This window comes from Ammospiza nelsoni, chromosome 1 (genome assembly GCF_027579445.1).
Source record: "Ammospiza nelsoni isolate bAmmNel1 chromosome 1, bAmmNel1.pri, whole genome shotgun sequence".
NCBI classification, from domain to species: domain Eukaryota; kingdom Metazoa; phylum Chordata; class Aves; order Passeriformes; family Passerellidae; genus Ammospiza; species Ammospiza nelsoni.
The window spans coordinates 29,720,030-29,741,358 of record NC_080633.1 but is presented as its reverse complement, the minus strand read 5'-3'; the positions used below and the strand labels follow the sequence as shown (position 1 = coordinate 29,741,358).

The 21,329-nt window shown below is 36.9% G+C and overlaps 1 protein-coding gene across 1 annotated transcript in view; it reads left to right on the top strand.

The window, feature by feature from the left end:
• Positions 1-18,055, top strand: part of MEOX2 (mesenchyme homeobox 2) — a 52,131-nt gene extending 34,076 nt beyond the window's left edge. The window contains exons 2-3 of the mRNA XM_059466950.1: positions 4,173-4,345; positions 16,779-18,055. Of these exons, the coding sequence (XP_059322933.1) occupies positions 4,173-4,345; positions 16,779-17,003 (398 nt within the window). The 3' untranslated portion in view covers positions 17,004-18,055. The remainder of the gene's footprint in view (positions 1-4,172; positions 4,346-16,778) is intronic.
• Positions 18,056-21,329: the final 3,274 nt, after the last annotated feature.

Genomic DNA, 21,329 nt, shown 5'->3' with positions numbered 1-21,329 from the left:
TTGATTCTGACCCTACCTGGTTGCTAGCAGATCTTTGTACCATAGATACCTCCTCCAGTCTCTTTCAATGTTCTGTGATCAGTCTTTCTTTTCCTTAGGCGGGTATCAGAAGTAAAAACATCAAAATTATCACTGTATAGGGATTTGATCCTGTGTTTGCTTGGCATGCTTCAGCTCTTGATGTAGAGAGAAGAAAATAGGAACTCTGATGGGATAATACAAATGTTGGGATTAAGAACAAACCATTCCTTAAAGTAAAGCAGAAGTAACTTTTGAGGGTGGGGAATAGTGTGATTGGGAATGATTTTTTTAAAAATAAATCTTGAGCTCTTATTAAACTTGGCAAAAATCTTAGTCTTCAAAGATTTGTGGAACAGCCATTTATGACTCTGAATGTCTTTCCAAACAGTACTTTCTTACATCAGTTACCAACAAGTATTTTTGTCTAACAGGAGATAATAAAGATGATGCCTGGAGTTTTTAAAAAGTGATAAAAACAGTTCTAAGAAAAGGCATGACCTGCATCCCTCAAAGCAGTGTTTAACTGCCTACATTACTTGACATCTAAAGAACAAAGGTTTCCAGAAGAGAGACTGATAAGGTACAAATACCTGCATGTAGGCTACATCTTCTGAAAGCGTGCCAGAATTGGTCTGGCAGAAGGCAGAAGACAGACAATATAGATTACTGTATTTTTCATCAAGTGGTTAGTACCATCTGTATGTATTTTATGTGTGCCTTTTGAGAGGCAAGTAGTCTAACTGAGTTCCCCCTAGGCTTTGTTCTCTGCCTCTACACCTACCACTTGGCATAAGATGTAGCCAGTAGAAGAAAACTAAGGTTCTTGGGACCTTTTTCTTGCCTTAGTTGCAACAGCTGCAAAACAGATGTAGGCTGACGTGAGTTCTGCCAAGAATCTCTTCCAAGTCTCCCACCCATTTTCCACCAAAGAGAAGCTAGTCAGGTGATATGAACAGAGTCCTGAAGGTCAGAAAGAGATGGGAGTTCCCAATCTTGGCTTTATAGAGACTGCTAAAAAAACAACAGCCGATTAGAAAACCTAGATTCTTTCTCCTTGGAAAAACAACCCCAAATTTTAAAACTAAAATTCCAAGCAGTACAACATCAATAGGACATAAAAGGCAGCCTGCACATGAACCACAGTGACACTGCAGCAAGCAGGATGACAGCAAGAGACTTATGATTACCTAACTAGTACCCATTTCAGTCTCTTTTTAAATATATTTTCAATATCTCAAATGCATTAAGCAAAATGCTATTGTCTTGCTGGCTGTATTTTTTTTGAAACAGATTTCCTGGGATTCCAGTTGCTCTGTTACATTACCTCAGTATTGAGAGCGAGTCAGCTCTCTGACCTGTCCCAGGTTTCTGTGTACCTCTCCAGTTTCTGCTTTCAGTAGTGTTTGAATATACCGTGTGGTTTTTACACTATTACAAATCCAATCAATAATATTCTCAAAAATAAATAAAACCCTGCAACTTTTCCACTGTGTCAGTCTGGTCGTGGAATCTTACTGCTAATAAAACTATGGCTGTCAGGCATTTAGAATCCAGCATTGAATTAAAGGTAGTATCCAGCAATGGAAGAAATGTCTAAGTAACCAATAGTCCAAGAATGCTTATATTTCCACGGGATCTGTAGGGGGTAACACTGATAGCAGTTCTGAATCCTGTCTGTTGGCAAAGATGATGGACGTAGGCTACTAATGCACTTATATTCCCCTTTCCTTATCCCAGTATTCCTCCCCTTCCCTTTTCAGTATCCCAAGAACCATTGGCTCTGAATGTTACAAAAAACCATTTGCTGCTGAACAGCAAAGCCGTTTTCCTCATGGAATCATCTGCTTGCCAAAATTGCTCATGTTACAAGTCTCAGTCACTTACAGAGATCAGTGTCTTCCTGGGAGACATTTGGATGGGTACTCCTTAAGTTTTTCCCTTCAAATATTCACAATAGAAGTAGCTACCAAGGTTTTATAGCCTTGATCCCTCTTTCTGTTGTGTATCCAGACTTATGTCTTAATTTCTAGTATTTAATTTTTGATAAGGTATCAGTGTCATATGTAGTTACATTACTTTTATTTAAGGACACAGCCTCTAGTCTGGGAAGCAGTGAGCCATGGATCTCTCTTACAGCAAGTACTGACATGGGAAGACTTCTTGGCTCATGGCCTCACACAGGCACAGCATGACCAGGACAGTTATAGGAGGACTTTAGAAATTATTTGTATAAAATTAATTTCTGCATCATGCAGCACATAATGACTATGCACACCCATCTGCTTTCAAGCCTGTATGAAACACATCTGGCAGTATAGGAATGGTTAGCCAAAATGGTAAAAATAATGATTTAGGTGTGTCTCTTCAGTGATTCAATGGAATGGGGATTTAGGGGTTTAAGTATTTAAATTCAGGTGATCTACTAGTATTTGGACCTTATAATGGGATAGCAGACAGAGAAATTTAAAGGAAAAAACCCAACGTGCATGTTCCTGAAACAGATAAACATGGAGAGAAGTTACAGTGACTCTACTTTGCCTATTAGTATAAAGGAAGAAATGTTAATTTCTAGGTGTAAAGTGATTTTGAAACATCAAGTTTTCTATGTCGAGTTTGGAAATAGACCTTGGCCCCACACTATTGTCAATGGGCCTGCCATCTAATGTCCTAAAATCTCTGCTGTACTTGTGGCTGAACAACTCCCAGATACACTCAACAACTTTGATGGACACTCTAAGTCATACAGCCAGTACTACATTTCACATTTGAAGCAAAGTTCTGTGTGTTATGTCAGCAAAAGCAGAGGTTTGGTGCTATGCAGCCATTAGCTTTAAAACATTTTAAATTATTGACTATAGCACTGAGTCAAGAATCAACAGTTCTCATTAAAAAAAACCAACTCAAAACCCCCCAAAGTTCCCTTCAAAGTAACAGAGTGACTGACAAAAAGTGAAAATATTCTTATACCTTTATAAAATGTAGATTTGAAACCAGACTCATTGGCCAGTTGGACAGGCTCAGGCATGCTGATGATTCATCTGACACAGAGTCCCAGGGAGGGATTTTTTTGTGAGCCAGTTCATTTGGATGTTGATGCACGTTTCTATTTAAATCAACAGCTGAAGTGTGAATTAATCTGTGACATTTTTAAGATGGTTCGTGAGGCCAGAATTTGACTAATGATACTTGTACTGATCTCCTGCTAATTTTGGATTTATAGGTGTTGTATCATACCCAAACTTACAAATGTCTGGTCTTTTTTTTTCTTCTTCTTCTTTCCTTTTTTTTTTTTTTTTTTTTGCTTTCCACTATCTTTTTTTTCCTTATGGTTTGTACATTCATTTATTTAAGCTGACTTCACTGACTGCAATAGAATGACTGTCACTGAGTTACTGAGTTCAGTAGTTTGGGTCAGGACCAAATATATCTGTTTCTGAGAGTAAAAGGAATTGTGAGGGTGATAATGAAACTTTCAGCAAAGCTCCTCTTATTGTGGCCAAAGTATCCCTTAGGTAATGAGCATCAGTGGTAGCAAATTTCCTATACTGATACCAGCTGTGCCAAAAAGCTCCTACCTGCACTATAGCGTGAGTAGGAGATCCCATGGGACATGGGACCAACTTCCTTTAGACGTGTGTTCAGTTTCCTGTGCTTTGTCTGTTGCTTTCCCTGGAAGTGTAACTGCACTAAACCTTAAAGTGTCTGCTGTAAAACAGCTTTGGCTTAAGGTATCAGTGAAATGATAGGGGAGAGAGATTCTTGAGGTATTACTCATTATACAGTAATCAAATGATACACATCCTGTACTGGTTGGATGCACTGAGAGTTGCCAGCAGTGGGAAGGAATTGAAGCTTTGCAGAAATTCTTCAGAGAATTGTTAGAAAATGAAACAATGCAAGGTTTTAAGCTAAAGTTTGATGTGTTTCAATGGAAGCAGCAGATCAAGTCTGCCAGAATTACTTCTGCTTTCCTGATTTACAGGAAAGGATCCATAGGAATGAAAGCAAGGGTGTGTTTCAGAGAGAAGAAAGTTTGAAAGATGTAACTTTAGCTTGTTGTTGTCGTCGTCTTTGGGCTTATTTTCTATTTAGCTGTACACTTGTCATTACATTCCATCACATCACTTTTTGCCTTTTTTTTTTTTTTTCAGATTCCCAAGAAGGTAACTACAAGACAGAGGTCAACAGTAAACCCAGGAAGGAAAGGACAGCTTTCACCAAGGAGCAAATCAGAGAGCTAGAAGCAGAATTTGCTCATCATAACTATTTGACCAGGCTGAGAAGATATGAGATAGCAGTAAATCTTGACCTCACTGAAAGACAGGTACTGATGAAAAATAATGGACTTTAAATGCCTGCCCAATATGTACCAGGAATTAGTAGCTCCTCACAGTAAAGCTCCTGTTTATCATGATAATATTTATGTTGATACATCAGATTGAATGTTTTTAGCAAAATTATATACATTTATTATCTCTTTGCTGTGAAAGTAATTTATACTTTCATATGTACCACTTACAGATTAATTTCATCTATTAGGCAGAGATGGAAGATAAAAGCACGAGTGATAGATCTGTTAGATGGGTGCATATCTTTTCTAATCTGTCCACACTGATGTCATTGAAGAGGGGATAGGTCCCAAACACTGTATGCACAAGGAGTTGGTTTGCCTGCATGCAACAAATACGAGCAACTTGGTTCAGCCTATTAAGTATATGCAGTGGCATATATTAATGCAGAGTTTCTGAACATCCTGTTTCCAGATGGCAGCAAAAATGGGAACGCCAGCAAAACTGGGATACAGGCATTTTAAACCCCTTTATCTCACCCTGCTCTGTAAAAGCAGCGGAGATGATGGAATTTCTTATCACTGTTATTGGTTTCCTGCTCACCAAACCCTGGTCCAGGAAACACTTCTGCATGTGCTTAAGTTTCATCATGCATGTTGTCACATTGATTTCTAATGGAAATATCCATGTTACACATGTATTAAAGTGTTTCAGGATCTCATCTCTATACACTAAATAGGTAGTGAAGTCACATTTCAAATAATAATTACATCAATGTACACATTTGGAAAATGTGTTTTAGTAAAGAATTTTAGAATACTGGCCTCAAATACACAAAATCTCATTAAATATTTCCTACAGTTTTAATATTAAAATGGAAAGCTTTTTGCCCACTGATAGACAGTCATTCTTTTTTCAGGAATTAATATGAGATTGAGGGATTGCTTTAGATGCAATCAGTAAGGTGATGATATAGTCAAAAGTAGGTATCAAAATAGCATAATGATTTGTGAAGTCTACATATAAGAAGATTTGCAATTTTCTTGAGCACCTGCCATAGGTATATATATCAAATCCAGCAAATAAATGAAACAATAAATAATTTTTAAAATGAACACATTTTTACTCACAAAAGCAAATCCAACAGCTTTTTGGTTTGAAAGCTTCTAGAAAATGGCTGTGCCTTTGAGCTTTTCAAGAAAAACACAGCAATTTCTTGTTTGATTTGACCACAGTACCAGGTTTCACTGGGGTAATTTCCAGTTACTTATGTATGGTAGTTACGTTTTTGAAGTACATTATTTTGTATCAAATAATTGATAAAATTTTGCCTGTTTTTCATTTCCACTGTCTATGCTTTTTAGACTCACACCTGATTTTGACAGCTAAGGGGAGAAAGAATGAATTCTTGTCTTGGTGACAAAGGTAGAGTCGGCATGAAACTGAACAATGATAAATAAATTTTAAAAAATATCTGATGGCAAATTTGACAGGAATCAGTCAGCTGGATATAGCTCTACATTTAAAAATGGTGAATTTGGCCTAGAATTAAGTGTTTCCCCAAATAAATTCTATGTGCTTTTCTTCAAAGATCATGTTGAGTAGTAAACTAAATGAAGAGACAGTTTATTATCCTGCAGGGAATAGTTAATCTAAAAGCATTAACATAGTGAAAATAAGATAAATATTAAATATTGTTTTTGGAGGAGAAAAGACAGTCCAGCTATATAAGTACAGAGAATTTATTTAAGTCATGGTAGTAGTTTCTGTTTTCCAGCTATCACAAAGCATCAGTTTTAAGCATTCTGCAGATTATTGTGGTAATTTCTATAGCATTGTCATTAGTCTTTTTATTTATGTAATCTAATCCTTCTCTGCTTCCCCAGATTATCACAGAGTGACAACTGAGCTCCTAGAGATAACTCCCTTCCCTTCTTCCTTCCTTCCTGCCTTCCTGCTTAACACCACCTTAGAAAAGGAAAGCATTAAGATTTTTAGTTTGATAGAATTCAGTTCTGTATCTTCCCACAGTAAAATGGTCTGAGAAAAGGAGAAGAAACAACAACACCAAAAAACATAAAAACTGTATTGTTAATCAAAAAGTGAACACTGAGGGGAAATTCTGGACATATTTTTCAGTTTCTGAATCATATGGTTATGTATGTTATAGCCAAGTAATGTTATAAAGTAAAAATGTCTCTTTTAAACCAAATCTATTGCTTTGATAGAAAAATGGTGTAAATAGCATGGATCTGGGTATGGGTTTCTATGGTATATGGCACACTTCAGAAGCTGAATGCCCTAAATCAAAAGACTTGGCTCTTCTTGTATATACTTGTTTTATATCAGCATTCCTCCAGTGACTTAAAAATGTACTTTAGGGTGAGCGTGGTGTGACATTAATACTTCTTTTCTCTCCAGTTAAGAGAGGGAAGTCTCCTCAGGACCTGCCTTTCCATCATTACCAAAATGAATCATTACCCTTGAGCAAGATAACAGCACTTATTTTCATTCTTACTACTGTTATGACTTTTTTTCAACTAGCCATGCCTACAGAGGAGATCATATTTGATACCTACCTTAAACAGGTGCAAAAAAATGATGTAAAATATATTGATGGCATTATCAGCCATGCCCCCCCTTTCCCATGAGATAGCACTTTTAGAAGATTGCTGTTTGCAGAACTGGTTTTTTTTACTATTTTCCCCAAAGCTGCATTGCAGAGAGTGCAATAGCTGATAGCTCCTTTGTTTGAAAGTAGTGAACACACAAGTGATAGCCTTGATCTCATGCTGTAGACCCCTTGGTGTTGGGAGATTTCTTGATCTTTCATGAAACACTGAATTTGCATACAGAGAATTGAAACTTCCTTGAGATAGTACAATGGCAAAATAGTAGCACTGGCTATTGGGTGAAATAATGCATCTGCTTGGAAGATAGGTTTGAGAGCAGACCTGATGGAATTATTTGTTTAGCATTACTTTCTAGTTAGGATTTTTAAAAAAAGACAAGTGTATTATTCAGATAAAGAAGAACAACAAAATAATCTGGGGAAAGTATTGTTGGGTCATCTTAAAGCTACAACTTTCAGTTATTCCCCAAGATGTGAGATAAATCATGTAGCCTATTAACTTAAAAAAATCTCTATCTTCCTCATGACTATAGTGATAATTTCTACCATATGCCACAGATTAAAAGAGGCACTGACCAACTAACACTTCATAATTACCTTTCTAGCATTTAAATAAGCTGTAGAAAAAAGCATATGTCTAACCATATTTTAAAAGCTACATAAGAGTATTAAAGTTTTCTGCAGTCATCAAAGTAAGGCTTCATTTGACTTTCGAAATAACTTACAAGATCAATTCAAACATAAATGACTCATGGAAGGCTATTTCACAGAAAAAAACCCCAAAAAACCCAAAAAAACCCAAGAAAAAAACCCCTACATATGGCTCAGGAGAAGAAAATAATCTTAACACTCCCTAAAAAGGAAACCTGAGTTACAAGACAGGAGGATGACATTAAATAAGTGCCTCAATTGCCTAGATATAAAGAGTACACTTTGAGAGCATTATAAGCACATCTGGTGGTAGGATGGCTCTATTATGGTATTGTAAGAACTCCAGAAATATAGGTACATATAATGCTTGCTCCCTCTCCTGTAGAGTGCACTCACAATCCCAGATCAGGCAGCAGTTAATAATTTTCAGGTGGCAGGCCTCTATTATATTTTGAAGAGCTAGTTAGACTAAAAACTATCTGAGTTCCCTAGATATTTGTAACCTTGGCAAATGCATTCTTGGCTTTTTTGTACCTCCAGATAAACTTGGAGATGGTTCCATGCAGACTTTTTAATATCTCACCGTGGGATGAGGGGAGGAAGCAGCTGCAGCGGGGTATCAGAGGAGTGGCAAAATGGACATTTTTACGGAGTTGATCCTGCCAAATATAGAAAGAGTAGGAGATCTTTCCATCTCACAAGATCTTTTTGCATGGAGCTAATCAAAAGAGTAATGTTGCAGTTCTTCAGGCTAGCTAAGGTTACCGGAATAAACAGTCCAAATATGTAATGCTTCAGTTTGCCAACACAAACGGAAAATCCCAGCTAGTCAGATTAAATTCTGCTGATGGCAACAACAGCTTTATTTCTTCTCAACTTTAATTTCCAATATCTGCCTAGAAGATATCAATCATTTATAAAAACCCTAAAGCCATTGATTTTGCATAGGCAAAGGACAAAATTTTTTCCAAGTGAAGAATGCTTTCGTACCAAGCATTTGACTTCCATGCATGTGGTACCAACATGGAATGAGTCACAAAGAAAGAAGCTTTATGATGCCTTTTTCCTGCCAGAAATGGAAACAAGCAGCCCTATTATTTATATTATACTTTGGTATAGTACCATAACCCACACTGTAGCACTTCATTGTTAAGACCATGCAAATACTACATGAAGCTTACCATTAGAAAATTTTTCTCCAGACCTGGTTACCTCAAAATTTCATCGCAAGTGACTTGATTAAAATACTTCTCAGCATTACAAAGGTAAATGAAGGTTAATCACTGCATTTTTTAGACTTCACTGATAAGGTAAGAATAGCTTTATTTGGTTACCCAGGCAAGAAAACAGGAATTCAACATTCCTCCATCATGTGTTTGTTCTGCACAACTGCTGGAAGTGTAAATATCTCTTCATGCATTAAATGGCATAACTAATTTTCTACTTTAGGAAGCTAGTTTTCTGAGGCTAGGTGGTGAATATTTTCAAACAAAAATCAAACTGTATTGATAGGACAGGCTTGACCACATCAGTCTGTCATGCTGTCACATCTTTGAAAGGCAGCTGCTCATTCCACACTTCCATGTGTAAAGCACACTCGATCCACACTATAATAATGAGTCTGCGTGGCTTGAAATCCTTTAGATTTTTTGTTTATTTAAAGTAACACTGTTAATAAAATAAAACTTTGATATTTGTCTTGAGCAATATAAATACCAACACTAAGAGTCACTGTGCTACCTCTGTTCTTTCTCAGGAAAGAATTCAGCTAGAAAACTTAGACATAATTAGTGCATAATTTCGATTTGTGCACTAATTATTTTAAAAAATAATTACATGGCAAAAATTCATCAGCATATTTAATTTGCAGTATTGGTTGAATTTAAACAAGCAATTCATATGCAAAGATCCAAGAACTTCAAGCTGTTAGTTGTGAATGGACCCTACACCTGCAGAGAAACCCCATGAGGCTCTGGGTGGGGAGAAACCTCTGCTGTGCCAAGAAGCATATATGATATAGACAGGAATATTAGCAGCTCATACAGCTGCTTTTACCAAGTGTTTGAGGCATGGCTATTACCTACCCCTGCTCTTTCTTAAGCTCAAGCTGAGAAAGATGTGGCTTCTTCTGTTATCTCTTTTGGGAAAGAGGAGCTTTTAAATTTGTCATTTGTAGTCATTTTAAGAAATAGAAGAAATCAGTGGAGAACAACTTATTTTGTAGAGTCAAAAATGAATATGTTGAATAAAGGAGATTTTTTTTTTCTTTTGGAGGCCATTGAGAAATGTTGATCTGTGCAAAATGGGTGCAAAGTGATGAACATTACAATTTTTTTTTTATCATGAAGTAAAATACTCTACATATGAGTAATTCATGGAGGTAAATGTCTACACAAAGAAGAGGAAAGTTTAGCTTAAGGTAATTAGTTTTCCACCATTTGTTTATTTTGTAGGTTTGGATCACACGATCATAGAATCATGGAATTGTTTGGGTTAGAGTACCTTAAAGATCATTTAGTTCCAACTGCCCATGGGCAGGGAACATTTCACTAGACAAAGTTGCTGAGATCCTCATCCACTCCAATCTAAAACACTTGCAAGGATGGAAAGTTCACAACCTCTTTGGGCAACCTCAGCCTCACAGTAGAGAACTTCTTCCTAATATCTAATATAAACCTACCCTCCTTCATCTTAAAACCATTCCCCCTTGTCCTACGAGTGACTTATCAAAGTCACTCTCCATCCCTGTAAGCCCTCTTAGGTCCTATACATAGTAAAGGAATGGATGAAAGTATGCTCTTAAAAGAGGTATTACAGGAGAATAAGGTAGAGGGAGTTCAAGCAGCAGCCCCACAGATTGCCTTTCTTTGCCTAGAACCAAAAAAAGGAAAGACTAATTTTACAAAAAAATATCACCTTAGATTATGTAAAACAAGTCACTAGGAGCAAGGTGCCTGAAATAGTGTTTTTCTTTGTGATTAAGATATATTAACTGCAAAATCTACTTTAGAGAGGTTTTGATTCAGGAAGATTAGCTGTTTGATCATGAAAGCAATTTTGAAGACCATTGGTAGAGAAGGCAACTGTTCTTTGGAGGGAGTAGAGGGAGGTAAACTGAGTGCTCCCAAAGACTTCTGAAACTGGAATGAAGAACTGCTATCACTGCTCTCCTCTGAAATATAATGGCTATTCCATCCCTGTTTAAACGTGGGAGGTAGAAAGGAGAATATATCACCTAAGCAGTACCAAAATCTCAACCGACTTTCATGTAACGATACACCAGAACTCACTCCTACACCTTCCTGGGTGCCAAAAGCTCCAGCTGTCCTTTGTGCACCTGCCAAAACCTCCCCTTTCTCTCAACAGCTGCTGCAAAGTACTTGTACACATTCAGTGTAAAGTTCTGTAATGTAACATGAAGCAGATCATTTTAAATAAGTGAGCAGGTGACTTAAATAATTTTAATCACAAGGCTCTGGTACCACTCCTTAATTTCCAAAGATAAGTCCATTTTCTTCAAGTGATGGATTTTGGAAATATTTTATATTAACTAAGAAAACATTTAATAATAAAATTTATTTAAATTAGTTTTAATCTCTAAAATACGTTTGAGATTTTTATGAGATTTTCTTTGGAATAGAAAATTGAATTCCTTTGTTATATTCTATGAGCAATTATATTTATTCATAGGTTGTACACTTCTATTTTACTTCTATAAGTTTCTGAATAAACTATCATGAAAATATTATCTGTATGCATGCAAAAAAGGCAAGCTTCAGCTGTATAACACCAGAGATTTCTGTAAATTTCAGGAGTTTGACTCTCCTTAAAACTTGGCAGCATAAATGTACTATCTAAAAATAACAGGAATGTTTTCAAGGCCTAAGAAAGTTTAGAAGTAAACCTATTTTTTTTTCTAATTTTGAAAACTTAGTGTTATTTTTTATTATTCATATGTTTGTCTGTATCAGAGGAAAGTAAATTGAAAGATTTAAAAATAATGAATGTAAATGGATAACGGCTGACTGAGGCAGAATGCTTTAAAGGCTTGATACTTTGGTCTTCATGACATATCATTTAGGTATATTAAAACATGGAATTTAGGATACTGACTGCAAAGACTCTTGCTTAGAAATATGGATCCCCTAAAGCAAAAGAATAACTACAAGTGGCACAGCACTCTTGTTTCTAATTTTTAAGGCTCTCTAGATATCAGGCCTCAAATTTTAATCTTGTTTAGGACTCATGCCACTAAAACCTGGAATAGAAAACTGGATTTTAGGAAAGAATTTTTCATTTCCAGAAAATAGCTTTTATAAAGAGAAAGTATTTTTTCTTAAAAGAAGAAAGGGAGCTGATAGTAGAACTAAGATAATTTGAATTCAGTCATTACTTTTTCATTCAATTATTCTCAAAGTTAACATGACTGAAAGACTCTGCTGAAGAAGGAGCACTAAACCAGACATTTAGGAAATATTTACATTTTGAATCAAAAGTAGTTGTTGATGTCCACATAAGGAAGTTATATTAAAGATACACATCCAACACAGCCCATCATGTGGTCCTTAAGACTGCTAAGGACCTATATATCATAAGTATGTAATAATTATTTTGGCAATGTAGACACTAACAATGTCAACCTCATTGTTTTAACTCCCCTCCTATGATTCCTACAGAGCAGACCTAAAATAAATTGGTCACAGCAAAACATTTATCTTGTAGATCAGGAGATATGCGATGAGAAATAATTTACTCGTATCTAAAGTAACAGTCTAATCATCAGATGTGGGGATGCAGATGCTAAACAACTTGTTGACTAAGGGAAAAGAAACAGGGCTTTCGTGCCAGTAAGCAGATGTGCTCAATAGACTGCCTCATAAGTGCTGATTTAGAAACAGCTGTTAATGCTACCATCATCTTTAATACAGCTCATTTCCCGCCACTTCCTTTGTTTTCTGTGCATACACATGCTTGCTCCATACAGTCAAGTTGTGCTAGTCAAAGGGTGGAGACGAGGGAGTGCATTTCCATAAACAGTAGGCAATCAAGACTTGATTCTCAGAGGTGGTGAGCACGCTCAGACCCTGCTGGAGCTAACAGGCTTGAAAAATAGCATTAAAAGCTCTGTAAATCTTATTAAGTTTGTCACAGTAGATCTTTAAACTTTCTTAAAGGATATATTTTTTGCAAAAGTTGTGAATGTCACTACTAGTTCTTTCACTGGGGGAAATTTCAAAAATTTTTAAAGTTCATTTCAGCAAGGATTTTTTCTCTCTATTTTTATTTCAATTTTTCTTTATTTTTCTTTCAGTCAGTCACTCTCTATCACTCTTGATCTATTCTATTCTATTCTATTCTATTCTATTCTATTCTATTCTATTCTATTCTATTCTATTCTATTCTACTCTGTTCTCTTCTACTTCTTTTATTTTCTATCTTCTTTCTTTATGCTCTCTCCTATATGTTTTTCAGGGTTTTTTGTTTTGACTCATGTTATATGCATGAAAATTTAAATGAGTTGTGTGTTTGAAAAGCATTCTTTTCCATGAACTAAGATAAACTGATGCTCTGATTTACTTCACACAAAGTTTGCTTCACTTCCTTTCCATTACTAAAATATCGATGGATCACATATCAGTAACAATTATACCCTCTATAACTGTCCTTCAGCTCCAAAGGAAGTTCAGAATTCCAATATCTAAATTTGATCTCTAGAGGAAATAACAAGTGAAGTACCTGTCTCATATTATTAGCAAATGAGCATTAAGGTCTTCATTTAGAGTCTATTGAGGTGTATGAAAAAAAACTCACATTGACATTAGTGTACTTTGGATCAGATCAAAAGTGCACTTCAATACTTCATAATGGAGGACATAAAGAAATATATGGTAAAAAATATTTTGTGTGTGTATAATGCATTCCCTTATATAAGAACCCTGCAGTACATTAGCACAGCAAATGGCATCAAAATAAACTCACAAAATTTTCAATTATAAACTTGACTATAAATGATTTCTAGCTTTTGAGAATAGACTATAAATGATTTCAAGCTTTTGAGAATAATCTTTGACATACCAAAAAAGCAATTGATTATTTTATATTCTGTCAGTAAATCATATGCAGTTTATTTAAAGTAATGAACAGAAAAGCTTTCCCCCCCCTCCCCCCCTTTTTAACATTGTTACCATTTTCTCTTTATGGGAAGGCTATATGTTCGTAATATTCAGTAGTATATTTCCTCCTAAGAGATTGCCAGTGTTACTTTCTTCCTTCTACACTCTAGAGAGTTCATGCAGAGGGAGCTGGAGTCATTTCAGCCCAACTTTCCCAAAATGCCATGTTTCCCATACAATGGGTCACCTGCAGACATAGCATTACATGCTGGATCCTTGGAGGAATATGCAAATGTATCTTATGCTCATCCTTGAAAAGGGAAGTCATCATCCCTTACCTGATTTATATCAACTAATATGCAGATGCTGACCTCTACTAATCCCTGGTGGAGGCACTTTAAAGGCATAATTTTATGAGCTGATCTGAAGGCTGGTGATCTGAATGAAGAAGTACTCCCCAGCCTGGATTCAGTTACTCATTACCTGGACCTGGGGTCAATCTTTTGGGTTTAATGCTCAAGGACACAGACTCATCTCAACTCTGCTGTTGTCAAAATGGCCCGAATTATAACAAGCAGAACCAAAATGTATCATAAAAATGAAAACCAGAATAAGTTAATTAATTGCAGTAGAAAACAGTCAAAAAATGTCAGTTTAGCAGATGTGAGAATTAGTTTTTTCTGTGAGAGAAAGAAATGAGCACCTGTAACAGAAGCCAGGCATTAATCATCCTGTTCACTCCTGTCCCATCCAGGACAGTGTCTGACTGGTCACAGGAGTATTAGCTTCAGTTTCTCAAGTACTCACAAATGAACTGACCACATCCAGAAGGCCTGGATGTCTCTTATTCCATTAAGTTAAAGTAGGTTGCATCCAGGCTGTGCACTGAAACCTTTACTTCAAATGCATTATTGTCATGTTTCTTGAAACCATGTTTTCTATAAATTATTATTACTCTCTTCTAGGCTTTGAGTAATGTGAATTTTTCTGTGAATGTTCAAGGACATAAAAATATCCAGAGAATTGCTCAGACCTTTTAATAATTACTCCAATCCTGTAATTTTTTCTTACCAAAGAAAAATGGCTTGGCCCTTATTTCGTAAGAAGTGGGATAATATCCTGTGATAATGGGTCCAATCCAAAGTGTATTATTTTTAATGTTCAGATAATGATTGCAGTTGTGTCTACTGCACTACCTGGCACAGTAGAGCAGTGCCTTTTGCAAGGGAAACTTCACTGTTAAAAAACCCCCCAAAAATGAAACAAAATATTATCACTTCTCCCAGAAAGCTGCCAAGGCTACACCCTTTTGAAAATGTTGTTTCCAGGGACACTTCTGATACCAGTTCTGAGTATGGTAATATCCAACATCACAGCAGCCACTAATAAATACCTTCCCTTTTACACTTTTTCACTTGGCAAGCTAGATTTCTTTGGCTCTGATGAGCTGACTAGAGGAAAAGATGTGCTCTGCTTAAAGGCTCTTAACTAACCTGGAATAATTTTTCTCTGTTCCCAAGTGATTTTGCTTTAACAGCTCACTTTGTCTTTAACGGGAAGATAGAGTATTAAAAAAATAAATAAGCTCTCTTCCTTCCTATATACATCTACAAAGAGCGTGACGCTATCTATCAGTTCAACTGTAGTAAAATTTTAATGCAAAATTCAAAGTAATAGTAAAGGTTAAAAACTGTGAGGTTTCCTGGATGTGTAAGACAGATTCAGCAAAACAGCATTTTTGTGGCTCTATTACTCATGTTGAACAATATGTCCTGCTGTGCCTGTTGCTTGCTGATTCTTTTAAAACTCTGAAACACATTCTGCTAAACACAGCAGAGGATATACTAGCATTGCAAGCTTTCTTGCTTTTTTTCCAAGTTAAATGTTGCAGGCATTGTTTATTTTTCTGTGGAACCTTCATCTGAAGAGCTGCACACATACACACACACACACACACACACACGAGATTTTTCAGCAACATTAACTCTAAATGAATCAAACTGAACAATATTCTATTCATACTGTTCTCAGTGACAGTACTTGAAGCTGATCTGAAATCAGCCTTTAATCTGCTCTAATATATTTGACAGCTGCTATGCACATCTTTTTTTTCCTTTACTTTTCTTTTGGCTATTGAAAAATATTGTGGTTTGCAGTGCAAATAATTTAGGTTTACTTTTCCCTCATATATTTCCATACAGAGATGGGGAGGAGCGGAAATGAGTTTCAGCTGGCGTAAAATCTTGGGGTTTAATATGACTTAAACACAGATACATTTTTAGTCTTCCATGTTATGAATTTCTTTTTCATTCTTATCTGAAATTATTTGCTAATTTTGACTCAATTTATAAATGCCTTGCCTTCTGACTCTGGGAGTATTTATTTGTCTAAAAAATTTGATCAGGGTCTATGGTTAAATGCAGCAGAATAAAGGATCAGTTGACTACAATAATTTGAATACATTTGTGAAATAGACAGGGAAGTCTTAAGCTCTTATAGTAAGAAATGGTCTTTCAGATACTTCAGCAAGTTTAAATAAAAAGGCACCTTTAAAGTGGTGCACCTGAAACTCATCACCAGCTTACAGAAACAAAGAAGAAAGCAATGCCAAATTTCAGGCAAGTTGTTTTGTAGAGTAACTACCCTCTGATGAAGGGTTCTCTGTTACTCAAATTGTATGTTCTTTTGCACAGTCCCTTGATGGGAAATATTTTGACTTTGTTTCTCTCTCTGACAAATGGCATTAATATATTTTTCAAGAGTATGTGATCTTTTGAATGTTTTTTAAAGGGCTTGGAGATGTTCCTACAGAACTGTCTGTAGCAGATAGCCCAACTGTCTTCTTAAGAGTAGCTCCTTTTCCTCCCTTGCTGTCACTATCCCCAGTGTTCACATCCTACCCAAAACTGAATTGCCTGGTCTTCAGGGAAATCTTGCTAAGCTCTTTACCATCCAGACAGAAAGGCACATTAGGAAAATACAATCCCCAAGAGCTGCGCTACAGGTAGAAAGTTGACTTTTACCTTCAGTGACCCCATCTTTATTTTCTTGTTTTGTCTTTCTTCTGCGAAGGTAAAAGTTTGGTTCCAGAACAGACGGATGAAGTGGAAGCGCGTAAAAGGGGGCCAGCAAGGGGCAGCAGCCCGGGAGAAGGAACTGGTGAATGTGAAAAAGGGCACGCTGCTCCCCTCCGAGCTCTCCGGCATCGGCGCCGCCGGGCTGCAGCACACGGGGGACTCTCTAGCCAACGACGACAGCCACGACAGCGACCACAGCTCCGAGCACGCACACTTATGATGCACACAGAGGGCCCCAGCTCCGTTCTCAGGAAAGATGCTTTGCTGGCAAACCTTACACAGGCATCGTTTACTTAATGCAAGTGACTCTGGCAGTGATCTTTAAAGTTGTTATGGAAAATTCAGGCTTATTGTGTCTGCTTTTCTCGATTCTTAGATGGTTTACAGTAAGTGCCATGTCTTAAAGGTGCCTCAAGAGTGGAGAAGTGGAAGACAAACTTACTTTGAACATTCCAGATTTGTTTGTCGTTTTTATGACAGCGGGCAGGTATTTTTGCTTAAGCTTGCACTGAAAATTACATTGCTCTCAAAGACGTTATATTCTGAAAACCACAGTGCCACAAAATCACTATCTAGTGGATAAGAATTGTATTTTAACTCTGTATATATTTACCTTACAGCATTTTCCTGTCTTCACTAATTTTTAGCAATGCATTCATATTAGCTGATGGCAATAGTCACTCATGACAATAAACGGCTTTTTGTCTCTATATCTTTGTTTTGTTTTACCAAAGACATACAATAAATGCAGATACTTTTGTTCAAGTAGAGAACAATACAATAGTGTCTGCTAGGACACATCCTTGTATGACAGACAAAACAAACCTTATGTTGCATTTACTATCAACTGCTGCTAATAGGGTATTATTAAATTTACCTAGCTCCTCAAATCTTCTTATCTTATAACTGCAAAAAGTGATTTTAACAATCATAAGGATAGTCCAGTAACCTGCCAAAAATGTCATGTTCCACTCATGCTCAGTGGAAACTTTCCAAAGGATTGATAAATGCTGAAACTCTGCAGAAATGTTGTTGCTTCATGTTCAGTTTGAAAAACAGCACCTAACTGAAAGCTATTATCAACTGCTTATGTTGGCAGAAATCAAAATATGAAGGTAACTCTGTATTGTGTCCCATGTGTAAAATCAAGACATATTTTCTGTTATAAGCTTTTGTGTACATACAGGCAAATACCAAACCCCAAAATTTAATGCAAACCATTGATTGTACTTTGTAAAGAAATATGTTTAATAAATAATCCTTTTTAAATAACTCTGGTCTCTCTACAGTGATTTCATAGGACTCTAAAAGTGATTTTTGCCTAAGCAGCTCTGTCTCTTTTTGTGTCTTTTGGAATTTCGTCTGGGGACAACACAAAGCTGTTTTCAAATTTAGGCTTTTAATCCTGGACAAACCTTCTTCCTTGATCCATTTGGGAAACTCTTTCCTTTAGCAGGAAAAATTTAACTAGCAGCTAATGATGTCTTCGGCCAAAACCAACAAGACTTTGTTCCATCATTTTTCCATATTTAAAGCAAATGTAAAGGGTTATTTTGTAGAACTTGTTGAAATGGATGAAAGGGAATAAATTTAAGGAAGGGATTCATACTTATATTAATCATGGCTTTGTTCAATAAAGTTGTTTAATATAAAAACTCAAAGCATCTCCTCAAAAATTCAGAGATGAATTGCACTGGGTAGTGCGATAGAAGGAAGTGGGTGAAAAAAAGAGGGAGCAAGAAATATGCACATCCTAGCAGGTACTTGTGAGCATTCACTGAAACTCTGCTATGTGGAGCAGTAGGGCATCATGAAAATTAAATGCAATCAAGAAATCTGTGTCTATTTTCCAAATCCTTTCCACTGTAAGTTTGATCTTTCTTGCACATTATTCTTGCCTTGACCAGTTTAGTTTAAAATATCCAAGCAATGGGTAATTAATTTCTTAAAAGGCTTCAGAGAATTTTATTGATTGCAGCTTAAGGGGCTTTGCATTTTTTTCTCAGCTCTTTTTAAAATGTCCTTGTCATACAAAAGTGCTGAGAACAGGAATGAAATAAGAGAAGTAAGCTAACTATTGTGAATACTTATATTTTTGATTTTATGTCTGGGTGGGAAAGGTTTTTGGGTTTTGTAGGAATTATGAGAACAGAAAAAACTTACAGTGATTCATACTAAAGCTTTTACTCTTGGCTATATTTTCCTTCCCCTTAAATGAAATATAACTACATTTCAAAATGAAAAATTACAATGGAAAGTTGAAAATAATTATCGTTAATTTTCAAATAACACTTCTTAACCACAGAGATTTAGTCAAATATAAAGTGACTTGTTTTGCTAGTAAAGGGGAGAGAAGATGTCTTCCAAGTACTGTTGGCCAAAACCACATTTCATGTTTTGCAGAATTGTTTCTTGCTGCCATTCATGAAAAAATTACAACTGCATCTGAAAACAGATCAACCAAGTTTGAGCTGACACTTTACAAAACAAATGGAAGTCCTTTATTTGCATTATGTGAAATGCACCAATGTGTTCCTAGCCCGAGGCATTCTGTGAGGTGTGTTACTCTGTTAGTGGCACAGGGATTGGACTGGGTTACTTGCTGTGGGGGGAGCAGCCAGCTTTTCCTATTGAGAAAGACAGTATTTTTCCATTTTCCTAGTTTTAACTGAATCTGCTGAGATTTAGAGCAGGTTGAAGAGAGAGAAAGGTGCAAGTTGATTTACAGCGCTAGGAGGTGTTGTTTTTTTTTTTCTTTAGGTAAGTGAATAAACTTGAAACAAAAGACCAAATAATGTAACTATATTTCAGAACAAAAAGACAACTAAAAAAAATTTAACATTTCCTATGCTTTAAAAGCAGTTCAGACTTTGAAAATGGCTGTGAGGTGCTAACTCTCAGACTTTGAAAATGGCTGTAAGGTGCTAACTCTCATTTCTCAGACTACCTAAAGACCCCTCTCGGCTTTTAACCACGGTTTGTTGGTGCACCATTGGTGCTCACACCATGGTGCAGAGATCCTGCACTGACAGCAGCTGGACCTAGGAAGGCACAGTGATTGCCACCATGTTCTTGAAGTGTTGTAATGTGTTGTTAAGTTTTTTGTATTGCTCCCCCATTTTATGTATTGTTTCCCCCCTTTCCAATGTAAGATGGTTCTGTCCTCCCCAGTTTTCCCGCCACAGCCCTCCTGACAGTTTTGTTGCTATGGTTACCCCTGCCCCTGGGTTTGTCAGTCAGTTATGTGATTTCTCCTCCCTTATTTCTCCTTATAAGTAAACTTTTTCTCCTCCCTGGGCCCAGTCAATCACCGCCCACTCCTCCTAGTCTTCGAGAACCTTCTTCTCTCTGGGGGTTGTGGTTGGCTGTGGTCCCGGGGCCCCTCCTTTACTTTGTATTTATTGGATATTTCTGTATGCCCATTATGTTAAGTTCCTCCCTATACCTTTCCCTATTGGTCTGCTGTGAATCCCTCCCTTATCCACCCCCTATCTTTAAAACCCTACTTCTCCCGCTCCTCAGGGCCATTTTGCTGGTTGGATGTTCCTCGGTTGGTGCCCCTGTGTCATCGAATAAACCGACCTTCGCCCCCAGCAAGGTGTGCGGCTCCTTCTTCTCGTCCTTAAGCAGTGAGTCCAGTCCGCAATCCAGCCCAGCCTGAGGCCAGGACGCCAAAGGGGGTTGGCACTTTATGCAGTTGGGGTGTCGGCCACCTCAGCTAGCCGGACTTCGCCTTAGTGGCTACATACACACCGCTGCATTGAAGGAACTTCCTTGCATGCTCAGCCCCACAGAAATACAGCCATGCTTCTTCCAGATTTCAGCTAGCTCCTATTCAAGCCACGTAGAGCAGCAAGAAATGCCCCACGCTTTGTAAGCCCCTCTTTGCAGGTCAGCAGGTCTGCTCAGGACTCATCAATGCAGATGGTGTCTCATTTTCTTCTGAATACACCAATTACCCAAAAACGCTCTTAGGGAAGCTCCTGGGATCAACTATGTGCAGTAAGATGCCACGAGTTTGTATCAAAGTTGTAGCACAATTTTGTTACTGAAAACAGATATGGTTAAAGACTTTTGAACTATAAACTTAAGGGTTTGTTTTATCTTTGCTGTTTTGTATCTGTCTGCAGACTGTTAAGTCTTCTACCAGTCTAGCCATGTGGTATAGCTAAGACTTTACTATTTAACACATGGACAAAATCAACCCCTAAGATTGTGACTTGCCCAAAGTTGTGCAAGCACTTGGTTATAGAGTGAAATGTAACTGTAATTAAACGTAGTCAGGTTGGTCTATCTTTATTATTTACTGTTATTAAATAGTGGATAATCACTTTTCATGAGTTGTTGTCAAATAATCTGGCTTCTGATGAATCATGAGGATTTTGAGCAACCATTGTTTCAACATCGTATTTCTCCAGAGTCAATCTCTGATTTTATGTTGGTGTGTCTCTGAGCCAGACATAAAAATGTACTCAGAAAATATACACATAAAATACAATTGACTGTAAAATGACAGTGATGCTTAACAGTTTAATTTTCAGCATGA